A 16,597-nucleotide genomic window follows, 5' to 3' on the forward strand; every position below is an offset into this window, starting at 1 on the left:
AAAAAAAAAAAGGTTGAATTAAAAAAAAAAAAAGAGTGATTGTCCAATTTGGTCATCCAGTTCTCATTTTAAGAGTTTTTGCTCTCTCGAGATCCTAGAAATAAGAAATAGTTTTATTGGGACCAGCAGGTAGCATAGTGGCTGGGGGGGGAGACTCCCATATGACCGGTCACTTTCCTTCTCTCTCTCTTTCTGATGACTACAGCAATTTTAATAATAATAATAAAAACAAATAATTCTTGGGACCAGCAGGTGGCGTGGTGATTAAGGTGCTGGACATTCTCACATGGCCAACCGCGGTTCAAGTCCTGGACCTGGTGGCTTGCTTTCTCAATTTCCATCTCTCTCTCTGTGTGTCTCTCTATGGTCAAATTAAAATAAATGACTGAATAAATAAAATTAAATAGTTTTTAAAAAATAATAATATTTCTTTTAAATTAAAAAAAGAAATAGTTTCTTTTAAACTTTGAACCAATAGCACCTATCTCTTCTATATTTTCTTTAAATTATTTTTAAAAATTGAGTAAGGGGGCCAGCAGGTGGCATAGAGTTAAGGCACTGGACTCCCACATAGCCAACCACTGTTTAAGTCTTGGACCCCGTGACTTGAAACTCATGCTGGGTGCATGTGTGTACATGCCCCAAATCCCAAGAAGAGAATGGAGGACAAGGGGTTGCGATGTGGCCATCTCCCAGAGGGGGGAGAGATTTCTTACTTTCTGTCTCTGTCTCTCTGGCATGCACACACACCTTATAGCAAAAATTTCTCTCGAAAAAAAATTGAATAACTCTGCTGGCTACATGCCTTGGTGGTTAAGACAGCCAGATCTCATATGACTGACTATGCAATTCAGGTCCTGTACCTGGTGGATTGAGAAACATGCCAGGTGCATGTGTGTGCCCAAAATCCCAAAAGGAGGGAGAGAGGGAGCAGAAGAGGCTGTAGCATGACCATTCCCCTTGTATGTGTGTGGGGAGAGGTGCTTTCTGCTCTCTCTTCCTCTTCTGCCAACTGTATATGCCCTCAAGCACACACGTGCACATAAAATCCAATAGCTCTTTTTTTTTTTTTTTAAGCTCTTCTTACTTCTACATTTTATCATAGAGGCAGCTTTTTTGAAAAACTGATTTGTACTTTAAAGTGTTCTGTCTGGAAGTTCCCACACTCAGACCCATGAGTTCATTAGATATTCTATTTTTCACCTATCTGTGGTGACAATTAATTCACCATCTTTTAATCCAGTAGATGCATCCTCCTCATCTACTTCTTGGTGGATGAATAAAGTGTATGGCAGTGTGGGGGAAGAGGTATAATTTGTAGGCTTTTTCTTCTGCCCCTCATGTGATTGCATTGTTTCCTTGAATTGAATTTTTTTTTCTTGGATTGAATTTCTAGACAATTATTTCAATAGGAATTTTACTACAAAGATGCATTCCATACTACTCTTTTCATTGTCTGTATTTGGGTTCCTATTAGCATATTTATTATTTTCTTCACCTATTAGTTAGAAGATACACATAACAGGGACCAGCAGATGGCCTAATGGCTTCGTCACTGGACTCCCATGTAGTTGACCACAGTTCGAGTCCCGAACCCGGTGGCTTAAACTCACACCTGGCATGTGTGTGTATGTGTCCAAGATCCTGAGAGGAGGGTGGAGGAGAGGGGATTGCGACATGGCCATCCCCACTGGGGGGTGATTTCTTGCTTTCTATCTCTCTGTGTCTGTTTTTCTGGTGAGTGCATGCGCTCTATAGCAAATACTTCTCAAAATTATTTTTTAAAAAGGAGATCATATAACTAATCAATAAATGTAGTAGATATCAAATACATATTTAGCATGATTTTGAAAGAATTTCATTAACAACCAGAATTATGTGTGTATAGAAACATTTCATTTGCTTTCACTTTTTAAAAGAAGTTAAATTCACATTTTAGTTGGAAGATATCTGTATATTAATTACCAAATTTGTTCTTTTTCTAGGAGTCCGAATATGTTTCTTCTCATCTTCACGAATGGATAGATCTGATTTTTGGCTATAAACAGAGGGGGCCAGCTGCAGTGGAGGCACTCAATGTTTTCTATTACTGTAGTTATGAAGGTATAATTTGTTTTGCATTATTTTGATAGGAACTGTTATTTAGTAGGTGTTTACACATGAGGGGGACACGGGGGTGTGGAGGTTAGGGAGGTGGATCCCACATGGCTGACTACAGTTTGTGTCCTGGACCCAGTGGCTGGAAACTCACACTGGGCTGTGTACATGTGTGCCCAAAATCCCAGGAAGAGAATGGGGGAGAGGGAATTGAAGTATAGCTATCTCCCCTGGAGGATAATATCCCAGTTTTCTTCTCTCTCACTTTTTCTCTCTTTGTCTTTGTCTTTGTCTGGCAAGTGCACGCACCCTATTGCAAATTTTTAAAAAAAAGATATTTTGGGCCTAACTATATATTTAATAGGAGAATGAAAACATTAAAACAACAGGTTCCTATTTGAAAAATTAAAAAACTACTTTTTTGGTAATGGGAGAATATTTATATGCAAACCCAACTATAAATGTCAGTTATTACAGTTTTTAGATTTTTGCAATAGGATGTGTGCACTCACTGCAGAGAAAGAGAAGGAAAGTGAAAAATGATTCCTCAGAGGAATGGCTGCACTGTACTCCCTTCTTCTCCATTTTCCCTTTGGGATTCTTGGCCCAATGTGCCTTTTAAGCCACCGGGTCGGGAACCAAACCATAAAACTGGCCATGTGGGCTCCAGTGCCTTAATCACCAAACCAGCTGCTGGCCCCATAAAAGTTTTTAATCTCTGTTATATGTGTCTTGTTCAGTCAGGTCCTACATTAAATATTATTAGCATCTTTTAAAAGCAGGCCTTTATAATTACAAATAACAAATTCTTCAAATGATGAAGTGACTTCTGGTAGAAAAACAAGCATATTTTTACCATGCTATCTCCATTCAGGTAAAGGATTTGGAGAAGGGTTTGTTTTGAGCAGTAAGTTAAAGCAGTATATTTCTATTGTTATTGGTCTTGTTTGAGCTTGACTATCTAGAAGAAAGCAGTTAGTCACTTATGAGTATAGTTTGTATTTTTCCAAAAGAAACTTTGCTACAATACCAGTTAACATTTAATTGTTCAAAAACAATGGAGGAGAGAAGATTGTGGCATGGTCATCCCACTGGGGGGTGATTTCTTGCTTTCTGTCTCTCTGGTGAGTACACATGCCCTATAGCACAAATCTCTCTTAAAAAAAGAAAAATTGGGGGACCAGCAGGTGACATGGTGGTTAAGGTGCTGGACACTCCCATGTGGCTGACCACTGGACCTGGTGTCTTGATTTCTCACTCTCTCTCTCTCTGGTCAAATTAAAATAAACAAATTAATAAATAAAATTAAATATATAATTTAAAAAAAAATTGGAACTGGCAGGTTGCACAGTGGTTAAGAGTGCTGGACTCCCACATGGTTGACTGCTGCTTGAGTCCCAGACCTAGTGGCTTGCTTTTTCACTCTATCTCACTCTGTCCCTCTCTGGTCAAATTAAAAATAAATAACTAAATTAAGTTAAATAAAATAATGTTTTTAAAAAAACAATGGATGGAATTTATTTTTATGAGTAATGTTCAAAGATTTTTTTTAATTGCATTTTCACCATGTTCCTATAAAGAATGGAATAGTATTTTGTTGAAAATATACTTACCATTTTCTGATGTATTAACCAGTGATATGGCTTGTTGGTTTGTTTTCCTCCTGTAGTGAGTTAACTGTTTCTTCTGGTTTTAGGAGCTGTGGATCTGGATGCTTTAACAGATGAGAAAGAGAGAAAAGCCTTAGAAGGGATGATTAATAATTTTGGGCAAACACCTTGTCAGCTGTTAAAGGTAAATCTGTAAATTATTGACAACTCAAGAAGCTAGAATTGAATTGCTAAAGAATAGTACTAGTATTTTAAAGAATTTTAATGATTTAAAACCCATGTCAGAATTATCATCTGGATTTTGGAAATACTTATACTAGATTTAGGTGATTGTTCCTATTTTTAAATAACAAATTTTCATCGTCAAGATCTGTATTTATAGCAAGTTACTCTAAATCACAGAAGAATTTATATTTACTCAGAAAGTCAATCACCTTCATTATTTCTAAAAGAGGAAAATGATATACCAACTTGTGTATGGCATTAAAACTGTCCTTATATTGGGACTTGTTCTGTATGTAAAACTTACAGTATCTGACATTTGCTAGAAGAGGAACCATTTAGAGCTCAGATTCAATGCTAAACAGCAAATTATAGAACACATAAAATATAAAAACAAATTGTTGGGACCCGCAGATGGCATAATGGTTGTATCGCTGAACTCCCATGTAGTTAACTGCAGTTCAAGTTCTAGACCAAATGACTTAAAACTCATGCTGGATGTGTGTGTGTGCATGCCCAAGATCCTGAGAGGAGACAGGGAAGAAGGGATTGTGGTGTGGCTATCCCCTCTGCGGGTGATTTCTCACCTCTTTGTCTCTGCAGCAAGTGCAAGTGCCTTATAACAAAAACCTCTTTTTTTTTTTTGGAGAGGTTGTTGCTATAAGGTACATGCGCTCGCCAGAAAGATAGAAACAGAGAGACAGAAAGCAAGAACTCACCCTCCAGGGGGGATGGCCAAACCCCAGTCCCTTCTCCTCCATTCTCCTCTTGGGATCTTGGGCACGCATGCACACATGCCCAGAGTGAGTTTAAGCCACTGGGACTCGAACTGTGGTTGACTACATGGGCTTCCAGCAACATAGCCATGCATTACACCACCTGTTGGTCCCAGCAAAAACCTCTCTTACCTGCCCCCCAAAAAAAGAAGTTAATATAAAGTTTTAAAAATATTTTGATCTTTGTTGTAGTAAATGAATTTAGAGATTAAGACAATACACACTCTGTTAGATGATTTATCTAACCTTCACAGTAAATATCCAATCACATTTAGTTTTTTTTGTTTGTTTTTTTTTTTTTGGATGATAAAGCTCCCCCTCCACAGAAAGTAAAATTTTTTTTCTAAGTTTACCCAACTGGAAAGTGACTGGAATAGGATTTATATACATGATCATCTAACTCCAAAGCTTTTCTACCATGCCATTTTCCCTGCGATTGAGTAGCTGTAAGCCCTCCGTTAAACTAGCTCTTTTTGTGTGTCTTTTCTCAGACTTTTATTTATAGCCCAATCATGAAGTTTATGTTTCAAATTTAAAAAACAAGCAAAAAAATTTTAACATATTGCTGAACCTACCAACAGCTCAGTAGAAAGCAAAATCCTTAAATCTGTAAAAGAAAACATAGTAAAAAAAATCAGTACTGTTTTAGTCAAAAGTAACATTCTATTTCACCAGTTCAGTCTCATATAGTCTCTCTCCTGTTGAATTTGTAGTGTTAAAATTTAAAAGATAAATAAAATTTAGGAGATGGGGGCAAGCCCATGGCATGGTAGTTAGGGTGCTGGACTCCCACATGACCAATCACAGCTCAAGTCACAGACTTGACAGCTTGCTTTCTCATTTTCCCTCTCTCTTTCTCTCTCCCTCTCTCTCTCTTTCTCTCTGTCTCTCTCTGGTGAGTGTATGCGTCCTATAGCAAATTAAATAATCATAATAAAGAAAAATAAAATTAAATTTAAAAAGATACTGTAGAAACAAGCCTTTGATTTTAAAAGTGAATTATTTTTTAAAGAATTATTTTATTTAATTTTTAATTGATTAATTAATTTAAATTTGACCAGAGAGGGACAGAGAGAAAGAGAGAGAGAAAGCCACCAGGTCTGGGACTCAAACCAGAGCTCTTAACCACTACGCCACCTACTGGTCCCAGTAAAATGAATATTATTAACAAGTGAATCTTTAGGTGCTTACTATACCTGTCACTTCTGTTGCCTGTTATTCAGTAATTGTTATGGAGATGCAAAATTCTCCTTTAAATAGATTCTGGTCTGCATTTTCACTGTGACTTTAGAAATCCTCAGGGGGGATGGCCACGCCGCAATCCCTTCTCCTCTCGGGATCTTGGGCATGCACGCACACGTGCCCAGTATGAGTTTAAGCCACCGGGTCCGGGACTTGAACCTCGGTCAACTACATGGGAGTCCAGCGACATAGTCATTACCTACATGGGAGCGACATAGCCATTACACCAGGTGCTGGTCCCACTGGTCCCCATTTTCTTCTTCTTCTTTTTTTTTTTTATATAAGTGATAACTGTTCTGTATTTCTGACATAGCAGAGTTAGTTATAATAACTTATTTGAAAAGTGTGTAGCAGTGTCTATAACTTATTTCTGAAAATATTGACTTTTTAATCTTGTTTTAAGAATTAAAGAGTCACCCAAATTAAACAATACATTTAAAATATTTTTTGCAACAATATGTAGGGGGAGATGATATATTGTTTAAACAATTATTTAACTTTATTATTATTTTCCAGTTTGATCAGAGACAGAGAGGGAAAGTGAGAAAGCAAGTCACCAGGTCTGGGACTTGAACTGCAGTTGGCCATGTGAGGGTCCAGTGCCTTCAACCACCATGCCACCTGCCAGCCCCTGGAGATGATATTTTAGTAACTCTTTATTATACCTGCTCATATAGTCCAATAAATAAGACTGCTTATTGATAATATCAGAAGTAGTAGTCAAGTAAAACAGAAGCAGATAATACAGAAATTGAAGGGAGTATCTTTAAATTAAAATAAATTCAAATATTTAAATATACTTACTAAATTGTTTTAAATTTTGAGTAATGCTTTTAGTTATGCTAAATATTTACTAAACACCTACCATGTTAAGATAATGTTCTATGTGTTGAAAAATCCAAAACTACTATATACACCTATAGTAGTTGGGGAACACAGATTATATGTAATCTGGTATAGAAAGCAGTATTAAATAACCTGCTAAATACTAAATATGAAATTGACTGTGGAAAACGATAAAAGTGAGCAATTCATTCTGACTTAGAAATTTAGGAGAGGTTTTCAGTGAGAAAAATTTCAAAACAGAGGGGAGTTTCCATATAAAGGAAGAGTGTAGCAACGCTCCTAGGAATAACCTGAGCCATTCCTAGCGTTGTTTGTTGACAGTGCATAGTATATAAGCTGTTGAACCTAGAGCACAGTGCGTATAAAAGAAAGAGTAAGAGCTATTTTGATGTAATTATGAAATTATTATTTCTCAAAATTTTCTTTAAGGAACCACACCCTCCTAGATTATCAGCAGAGGAAGCATTGCAGAAGCAGACCAAATCAGACACTTCAACTCTAAACCTATTTCAACACCTTCCTGAACTCAAGTCGTTTTTTATAGAGGTATATTCACCTTGGTAATATCAAAAGTGCTGTCTGTGAATTCTGTATACTTTAATGTTAATTTTATTCTCTAGTGGGGGGAGATTATAATATTTAACCCCAAATAATAAATTATACTGCAATAATCAATTCTTGCATTTAAAAAATATTTTTATTGAAAGCTTTTGTTTGCAACTGAGTGGTAGTCTAGACTATTTTTCTTGGCTTTCTTCTACACATTTTCTTGACAGGGAAGAATAAACTTAAAATATTTTTTGTGACAATTGATATGTAAAGGGAGATATTTTAATTACTCTTTATTATATGTGCTCATATAGTCCAGTAAGTAAGACTGCTAATTGATAGTATCTAAAGGAGTAGTCAAGTTAAACAAATAGTTAATGCTGAAATTGAAGGAAATATCTTTAAATTAAAATTAAAAATTAAAATATTTAGGGACCAGCAGTTAGTGTAGTGGCTATGTCACTGGACTCTCACGTAGTCCACTGCGGTTCAAGTCCTGGACCCAATGGCTTAAACTCATGCCGGGCGCGTGTGCATGCGTGCCCAAGGTCCCGAGAGGAGAATGGAGGAGAAGGGATTGTGGTGTGGCCATCCCCGCTGGGAGGTGATTTCTCGCTTTCTGTCTCTCTGTCTCTGTCTTTCTGGCAAGCGCACGCACCCTATAGCAAAAAACCTCTCCAAAAAAAAAAAAAAAATTAAAATATTTAAAAGTACTTACTGAATTATTTTAAATAGTTTAGAATGTGATTTAAAAGTGCATTTATACCTGTAAATTTGTCTAGGAAAGATAATCTTAACTCTATTGGCAAAAGGCAAAATGAAGATACAGAGTTATTAAGAATAGTTTGGGGGGGCAGCTGGTGATACAGTAGTTAAGGCAGCTGGATTCCACATGGGCAGCTGCATGGTTTGAGTACTGGACCAGCAGCTTGGAAAACATGCCAGGCAGGAGTACATGCGTGCCCAAATCCTGAATGTTGGGGGAAATGAGGAATGTATTATAGTGTGACCATCACCCATGGGCAGTGCTTTCTTACTCCTCTCTCTCTTTCTCTTTCTCTCTCTCTGGCATGCACAATCCTTCTGGCAAATTAAAATAAAGAGAGAGAGAGAGACTAGTTTGGAAATATACATATACCAAACAGCCTCTCACTTGATACAGTAGAGGTTGGTGAACTTTTTTTTTAATGGGTCAGATTTTGGGCTTTGTAGACCAGGAGGCAAAATGAAGGATATTATGTAGGTACATATATAACCACCCAAAATATAACCTTTAAAAATTAAAAACCATTCTTAGCTCATCCACTGCTTACAAAACAAAACAAGTAGTGGAACTGGATTTATTCCACAGACCATGGTTTGTAAATCCCTGTGTTAGGATATCACTGTAATGTGGTTCTTAAGTTAAATACTATAGGAAATGTTACAGAAATTTTTGACAATTCAGGGTAAAAAAAAATTTATGAGCTTATAACAGTTATAGCTTTATAATGATGTTTTTTAAATGTGCCATAGAGAGAATGGGCTTGCTTTGTTGGGGGGATGGTCACGCCGCAATCCCTTCTCCTCCATTCTCCTCTCGGGATTGTCCTCTTGAGAATGGGGGCACATGCTCCCACACACATACACACACACATATACACTCTTGGCTTGTTTTTCAAGCCACAGGGTCTGGGACTTTTACTACACAGTGGACATATGGGATCTAGCCACCTTAACCACCACACCACCTCCTGACCCTACTTTATAATACATTTTAATCAAGGGACTATGTTGTAGTCAGTGCTACTGTATTTTAATATAGATATGTTTTCACAAGTTTATGAACTTCAAAAATGATCTGCTGGGACCAACAGTTGGCGTAATGGCTATGTCGCTGGACTCCCATGTAGTCAACCATGGTTCGCACCCCAGACCCAGTGGCTTAAAACTCACGCTGGGTGCATGTGCGTGCGTGCCCAAGATCCCAAGAGTAGAATGGAGAAGAAGGGATTGTGACGTGGCCATCCCCCCGTGGGTGATTTCTCACTTTCTGTCTTTCTCTCTCTATCTCTCCAGCAAGCGCATATACCCTGTAGCAAAAAATCTCTCAAAAAAGAAAAATACATGTATAGTTGTACCAGCAGAGATTTATTACAGTGAAAGGATACAAAGCAACATTAGAAAAAGAAAAAAGCCTCATGGGGCCAAGTCCAAAGGAAGCCAGGTACAAGCCTTTAAGAGTCTTCTCACAGTGGTCTCACAGAGTCATACAGACATGCTTACTTCTTCTGGTAATGAAATGTGAGAACATACTTTGGTCTACCGAGGATGCTCATTAGAGGGCATCCAAGATTTTTATTGGAGCTGATTCCAGATGCACACCTATGCTTAGCGCATACCAAAATTCCAGACTCTAGAAGAAAAAAAATGTGTTCAGTGTAAACCATCCTGTTTGCACAACAGTCTGTACAGAGTGAGCTGTCCTTACCATCGAGGGAAGGTTTTATGTCCGTGTCAGGAACTATTTGCTAGCCATGTCCTAACTACTGGCCAAGGGCCGATCTTGCAAACAGGCCTTTCTAAGTAAAGCAGTCTCAGACCTGCTATGTTAACTTTCTTTACTATATAAAATAATCCTGTTTGACCCATAATCTGATGAACATGCAGTACTATAGTTACTGTATAATGCCTATAGAACTACTTTATTATATCTGCTCATTTATGACATCGTTTTAATAGGATAGTATATTTCCAAGTTTCATCTAGCTGCAGTGAGACATTTGCCCCTCTGTACCCACTGTGTTGACATGGTAGCTTTCTGCAGGAGCAGTATCTAGAGCAGGATAAAAAACATGCTACAGAGAACCAGCAGTTAGCGTAATGGCTATGTCGCTGGACTCCCACGTAGTCGACCGCGGTTCGTGTCCCGGACCCGGTGGCTTAAAACTCACGCCGGGCGCGTGTGCGTGCGTGCCCAAGATCCCGAGAGGAGAATGGAGGAGAAGGGATTGTGGTGTGACCATCCCCCCTGGGGGGTGATTTCTCGCTTTCTGTCTCTATGTCTCTCTCTGTCTGTCTGGCGAGCGCACGTGCCCTACAGTGAAAATCTCTCCAAAAAAAACATGCTACAGGGACCAGCAGATGGCGTAATCGTTATGTCACTGCTGGACTCCCACATAGTCTCAGACCCAGCAGCTTCAAACTCACACTGGGCATGTGTGTGTGCATGCCCAAGATCCTGAGAGGAGAATAGAGGAGAAGGGATGGCAGTGTGGCCATCCCCTCTAGGGGGTGGTTTCTCGCTTTCTGTCTTTCTGTCTCTCCAGCAAACACACATGCCCTATAGCAAAAATCTCTCTCTAAAAAAAAAAAAAAAGATATATATCCTTGGGTATCCATAACCTATTCATCTCTTTTCATCATGACAAGAAGTGTTTTTTCACTTACATGAAAAGAAAAGGTCTTCTGTTGGTTATCTCTCTTCTTAAGTATTAACACAGTGAAAAAAATGACAGTAATCATTTTTCTCATAAACAACTCAGTGTGAAGAAAAAAGATAAGCACTAACTTTTTATAATTTTGTAAATTATAAAGAATTTGGTAATTCATTAGCTAGTTCCCATGAAGTTGTTAGAAAGACATCTACCTAGTGCTTAGTTTATATCCAATAATGGTAGGTTATCATTTGGCCAACAAATATTAAGTATCTTTTATGAATTACTGTCACATCAAGGATTTGAATTCAGATCATTCTTCCCTTTCACACTGTAATGAGATAATGGATATGTTTTGAGACCTGCCTTTATCTTCTGGTTGTTTCGTAACTTTCAGGGAGTACCTTAGTTAATGGAGTAGACCTTTTTTTGAAAGTTACACTCAAAGGAAATTTATATCCCATTTGACTTATCTGAGAAAAGCATTCTTATATAATCCGTATTTTTCACATCACACTCATGTCAATATAGCAAGGGAAAAGAAATGATCCTAAGTCACTGGCTATTAAGATGTGAAATGCTTGCTGCTCCTTGAAATCTACACCTCTGTTTAACAGCAGAGTGGTGGAATAGAAGAAGGTGCTCAGTTTCAGAAGTTTCAAGTGTGCCCTCCAGACATAGTATATAATTTCTTTACCACATTTTAAATGAAATGGTTATAAGCCTCAGTAGAGTAGAATTCTGTATCACAGGGTTCATCTTTGTGTAAACAATTAGAAGTTTCCAGTAATGTGTATCTACTAAAGATGGTTACAGAAGCAACCACTTAACTTCTTTTATTTTATAGGGAATTAGTGATGGTGTTCCACTGTTAAAGGCCATCGTTCCTAAAAATCAGTCTCGTTCTTTTATGTCTCAAGGCAGCCCGGAGTTACTGGTAAGTCATCTTCAACCTTTTTCACACTGCCATGACCGTGTTCATTACAACTTATCAAACAATGAAGAAAAGACCGTTCTAAGAAGCCATTTTTTACAAATAACAGAGAGGCCAAATAGTGGCACAGTGGTAATACAGGTAGTTGTAGGGTCACATCCTGGGACTTCTTGTAGCACATAGGGTTTGTACACACATGCCTATGATCCAGGCTGGATGTTGGTGGGGGTGCGTTACAGTGAAAGGACCCTGTGGGGAGTGCCTCTCTCTTTCTCTCTCCCGGTAAATAAACTTAAAGAAAGAGAATTTGGAGGGAATTAATTTGACCATGTCCAAAAACATATCTTCTATTTACACAGGTTTTAAGTAGTTACTATAATTCCAAAGTTTATCTAGAAGAATATATATAGGAAAATAGCAAGGAAATTTTATAGAAGAAAAATAAGGGGTAAATTTTTATTTTAAAATTTATTGGAACCAGTGGATGGTGTAATGGTTATGACACTGAACTCCCACATAGTCAACCGTGGTTCAAGTCTCAGGCCCGGTGGCTTAAAACTCACACCAGGCACATGTGCATGCGTGCCCCACATCCCAAGACAAGAATGGAGGAGATGGGATTGCAGCATGGCCATCCCTCACGGGGGGGTGATTTCTTGCTTTCTGTCTCTCTGTCTTGCTAATGAGCACATACGCCCTATAACAAACTCTCTCTTAAAAAAAATTATTATAAAGTTGTAATAATGACAATGGGAAACAATACAGGGTCATTGGAAAAGTCATGAAATATATTTCTGTTTTCCTATACAAAAATGCATCATGACTTTTCCAGTGACCCAATACATGTAGCTCACATTAGTATCTTACATGAGTTTTTCATTTAGACCACTCGGGTTTGTGAGAGAGGCAGTATTATTATTTCTTTTTTATAGATGAAAAATTAAAACTCTGAGAAGTAACTTGCCCATTGCCACAAAACTACCACTCCTAGGTCTGTCTTATTCTAATTTTATTCCTTAGAAATGACAAAATGAGGGAACAGCAGTTGGTATAATGGCTGTGTTGCTGGACTACGATGTAGTCGACCATGGTTCGAGGCCTGGACCCGGTGGTTTAAACTCATGCTGGGCGTGTGTGTGTGCATATCCAAAATCCCAAGAGGAAAATGGAAGAGAAGGGATTGTGGTGTGGCCATCCTCCCCCAGGGATGGGGAGGGGGTGATTTCTCACTTTCTGTCTCTCTTTCTCTGTCTCTCCAGCAAGCACATGCACCCTGTCAAAAAAATCTCTTTTAAAAAAAAAAGTTAAATTAGTAATTATTTAAAAAAAGAAGTGATAAAATGGAGTATTAGCATAGTGAATAGTAGTGAAGAATTAGGCCTATTTTTAAAATTATATGTGTAGAGTTTGCTTAGGAAAAGTCTAGAAGATATATTAAAATAATAGTATTTTTTGATTGATGGAATTCTCATGATTTGGGGTTATAATAGCTGTGTTTTTTGTTTGTTTTTCCTTTTTTATAGGAATTATTTTATTTAACTTTATTTATTTATCTATTTATTTATTGTAATTTGACTAGAGAGGGACAGAGTGAGGGAGAGATAGAGATGGAAAGTTAGAAAGCAAGCTGCCAGTTTCTGGACTCAAACTGTGACTGGCTATGTGAGAGTCCAGTGCCCTTAACCACCATGCCACCTGCTGGCCCAGTACCTGTGTTTTTTTAAGTTACCTGAATTTTTTAAGAGGAGAGGGAATAATCTGTTACTTTTATAATTATGGGGATAAAAACCTATTCTTTTAGCAAAGAAAATATTCATTATGACTGTCGCAGGGAAATCATAACAGATCATGATAAATTCTACTTCTGATTTAAGTTTTAAGACTATATCACATTTTTACGGTAAGACTTGACCCTGAATTTTCTGACTGCCAATTAGTAGGTACTAATAAACTTAAGAGAAATAGAAGGGAAAAAAATCTTACTAAATTATGATACTTTTGATAATTTTTCTATAAGATAAAGAGCGTTTCCATTTTCCATTTGAATTAAAACTTTCTCCTTTTTTTTTTTTTTTTTTTTTTGGCTTTTGCCATAGGAGTGTACACTTGACAAAGACAGACAAAAAGAGAAAGAGAAAGTGAGAAATCACCCCACAGAGGGGATGGTCATGCCACATTCCCTTTTCCTTTATTTTTCTCTCGGGATTTTGGGCATGCACACACATGTGCCCAGCATGATTTTCAAGCTGCCGTGTCCAGGACTTGAACCATGGTTGACCCTGTAGGAGTCCAGCATCTTAATCACCATGCCACCTATTGGCCCCAAATTAAGACTTTCTTGATGAATTTCATATTTTAAGTATTCAATGCCACAGTATTTCACAAGTAATACCATCATTTGTGTATCTGATTATTCCGTGTTGCTTTCTTTAAACTTTAGTTTACTTTGACCCTCTCATTCTTTTCCAGATAACAGTAAGCAAGAATTATATTATTGGGACCCATGGATGGCTTCCTTATGACAGAAACATCTCTAATTACTTTACGTTTATCAAGGATCAAACTGTGACAAATCCAAAGTGAGTGCTGTAAATCAACATTTAAAGCAAAACAGCTACAGCAAGTTTCATTGCCAGGAAAACAACTAGATTAATTGATTCATGTCACTTTGAATGTAACGTTTTTTAAAAAGAATTATTTTACCTAATTTTATTTATTATTGTTTGACCAAAGAGAGAGAGAGAGAGAGAGAGAGCGAGCGCAAGCCTCCAGCCCTGGGACTCAAACTGCAGTTGGCCACGTATGAGTCCAGCACCTTATCCATCATGCCACCCTGCCAGCCCCAAAAGTAATGTGTGTGTGTGTTTTTTTTTCTTTTCCTGTTTGTTTCTGGAGAGGTTTTTGCTATAGGGCGCGTGCACTCTCCAGAAAGAAAGAGAGAGACAGAGAGACAGGAGGTGAGACTCCCCCACCCACCCCCCGGGGAGGTGGCCACACCACAATCTATTCTCCTCCATTCCCCTCTCAGGATTTTGGGCACACACTCACATGAGCCCCCTGTGAATTTTAAGCTTCCAGATCGATGACTCAAACCATGGTCAATTACATAGGAGTCCAGTGACATAACCATTTCGCCATCTGCTGGTCTCAAAAGTATCATTTTTTAATAGACATTTCAAATAGAACCCTTGAGACTTACTTTTGATTTTAGAAAGATTAGAAAGTTATTGGTATAAGTGATCTTTTAAGAAAAACTCTAATATTTCATTATATTTACAGAACTCAGCGTAGTATGAATGGTCCTTTTGCCCCAGGGCTGGAGGTCACTTCTAAGCTGTTCGTAGTATCACATGATGCAAAGTTGCTCTTCAGTGCTGGGCACTGGGACAATAGCATTCAAGTGATGTCACTTACAAAAGGAAAAATTATCTCTCACAACATCAGACATATGGGTAAGTACTAACCTTTTTATCAATTAAAATTCATCTTTTTTCTAACTATAGATACAGGACATGCTCCTTGTAAAAAGCATTAAATATCTTAAAAACTACATAAACTTTTTAAAAGAACTATTTATTTAATTTTATTTATCATTATTATTTTTAATTTGCTACAGGGTGCATGCACTCATCAGAGAGAGAAAGACACACGGAGAGAGAGGGAAAGCGATAAAGGAAGCCACCAGGTCCAGGACTCGAACAACAGTCGGCCATTTGGGCATCCAGCACCTTAACCATCACACCACCTGTTGGCCACCTGATTAAACTTTCTAATAGTTTAGTTTTATAAATACTACACATTTTGGGACCAGCAGTTAGCATAATAGCTATGTCACTGGACTCCCACGTAGTCAACTGCAGTTCAAGTCCCGGACCCGGTGGCTTAAACTCACGCCAGGCGCGCATGTGTTTGTGCCCAAGATCCGGAGAGGAGAATGGAGGAGAAGGGATTGCTGTATGGCCATCCCCCCTGGGGTGTGATTTCTCGCTTTCTACCTCTCTGTTTCTCTCTGTCTGTCTGGCAAGCGCATGTGCCCTATAGCAAAAACCTCTCCAAAAAAAAAAAAAAACTACATATTTTCTATAAGAGTGTATAATGTATTTTGGGCATACTTAAGCATTGTATAAATTAAATATGACTTTATAATATCTTGAAGATGTTAGGCTGGATCTTTTTTTTTTTTTTTTTTTTTTTTTAGCTCGGCGGCCCGCCCGCAGAGGGGAGCTCGGGATCTTGGGCACGCACACACACGCGCCCGGCGTGAGTTTTAAGCCACCAGGTCTGGGACGCGAACCGCGGTCAACTACGTGGGAGTCCAGCGACATAGCCATTACACTAACTGCTGGTTCCCAGGCTGAATCATATTTTAAAGAATGATTTTATTTATTTAATTTTATTTGTTGTTATTATTTTTTAACTTGACCAGAGTGAGACAAAGGGAAAGTGAGAAAGCAATCCACCAGGTCTGGGACACAAACCATGTCAGCCATGTGGGAGTCCAGCGCCTTAATGGCCCCTTAGGCTGAATCTTTACAAAAGAATTGGCTGATAGAAATGAGAATTATAGGAGCCAGTAGATGGCAAGGTGATTGAGGTGCTGTCCCTCATGGTTGACCACAGTTCAAGGTCTGGACCTGGTGGCTTGCTTTCATACTTTACCCCTCTCTCGCTCTTTCTCATAATCTATAGTTAAATTTTTTAAATTATTATTTTGATAAGTGAACTTAAATATTTTAAAAAGAAATAAGAATTATAAGATAAAATGATAAAGTCTGTTGTCACTAAATAAAGGGACTTTTTTTTTTCTTTTTTCTATTTTTGGAGAGGTGTTTGCTATAGGGTGTGTGTGCTCGCCAGAAAGACAGAGAGAGACAGAGAGATAGAAAGCGAGAAATCACCCCCCCC

At 38.1% G+C, this 16,597-nt stretch overlaps 1 protein-coding gene across 7 annotated transcripts in view; it reads left to right on the forward strand.

The window, feature by feature from the left end:
* The window catches only part of NBEAL1 (neurobeachin like 1), a 209,066-nt gene that overhangs the window by 176,246 nt on the left and 16,223 nt on the right, over window positions 1-16,597 (forward strand). For all 7 annotated transcript variants that reach the window (XM_014589572.2, XM_027773657.1, XM_027773656.1 and 4 more), the window contains 6 exons: window positions 1,986-2,103; window positions 3,794-3,891; window positions 7,223-7,339; window positions 11,606-11,695; window positions 14,162-14,271; window positions 14,972-15,144. In XM_014589572.2, coding sequence (XP_014445058.1) covers window positions 1,986-2,103; window positions 3,794-3,891; window positions 7,223-7,339; window positions 11,606-11,695; window positions 14,162-14,271; window positions 14,972-15,144 — 706 coding nt within the window. The remainder of the gene's footprint in view (window positions 1-1,985; window positions 2,104-3,793; window positions 3,892-7,222; window positions 7,340-11,605; window positions 11,696-14,161; window positions 14,272-14,971; window positions 15,145-16,597) is intronic.

This window comes from Tupaia chinensis, unplaced genomic scaffold (assembly GCF_000334495.1).
Source record: "Tupaia chinensis unplaced genomic scaffold, TupChi_1.0 Scaffold000361_2, whole genome shotgun sequence".
Lineage (NCBI taxonomy): Eukaryota > Metazoa > Chordata > Mammalia > Scandentia > Tupaiidae > Tupaia > Tupaia belangeri.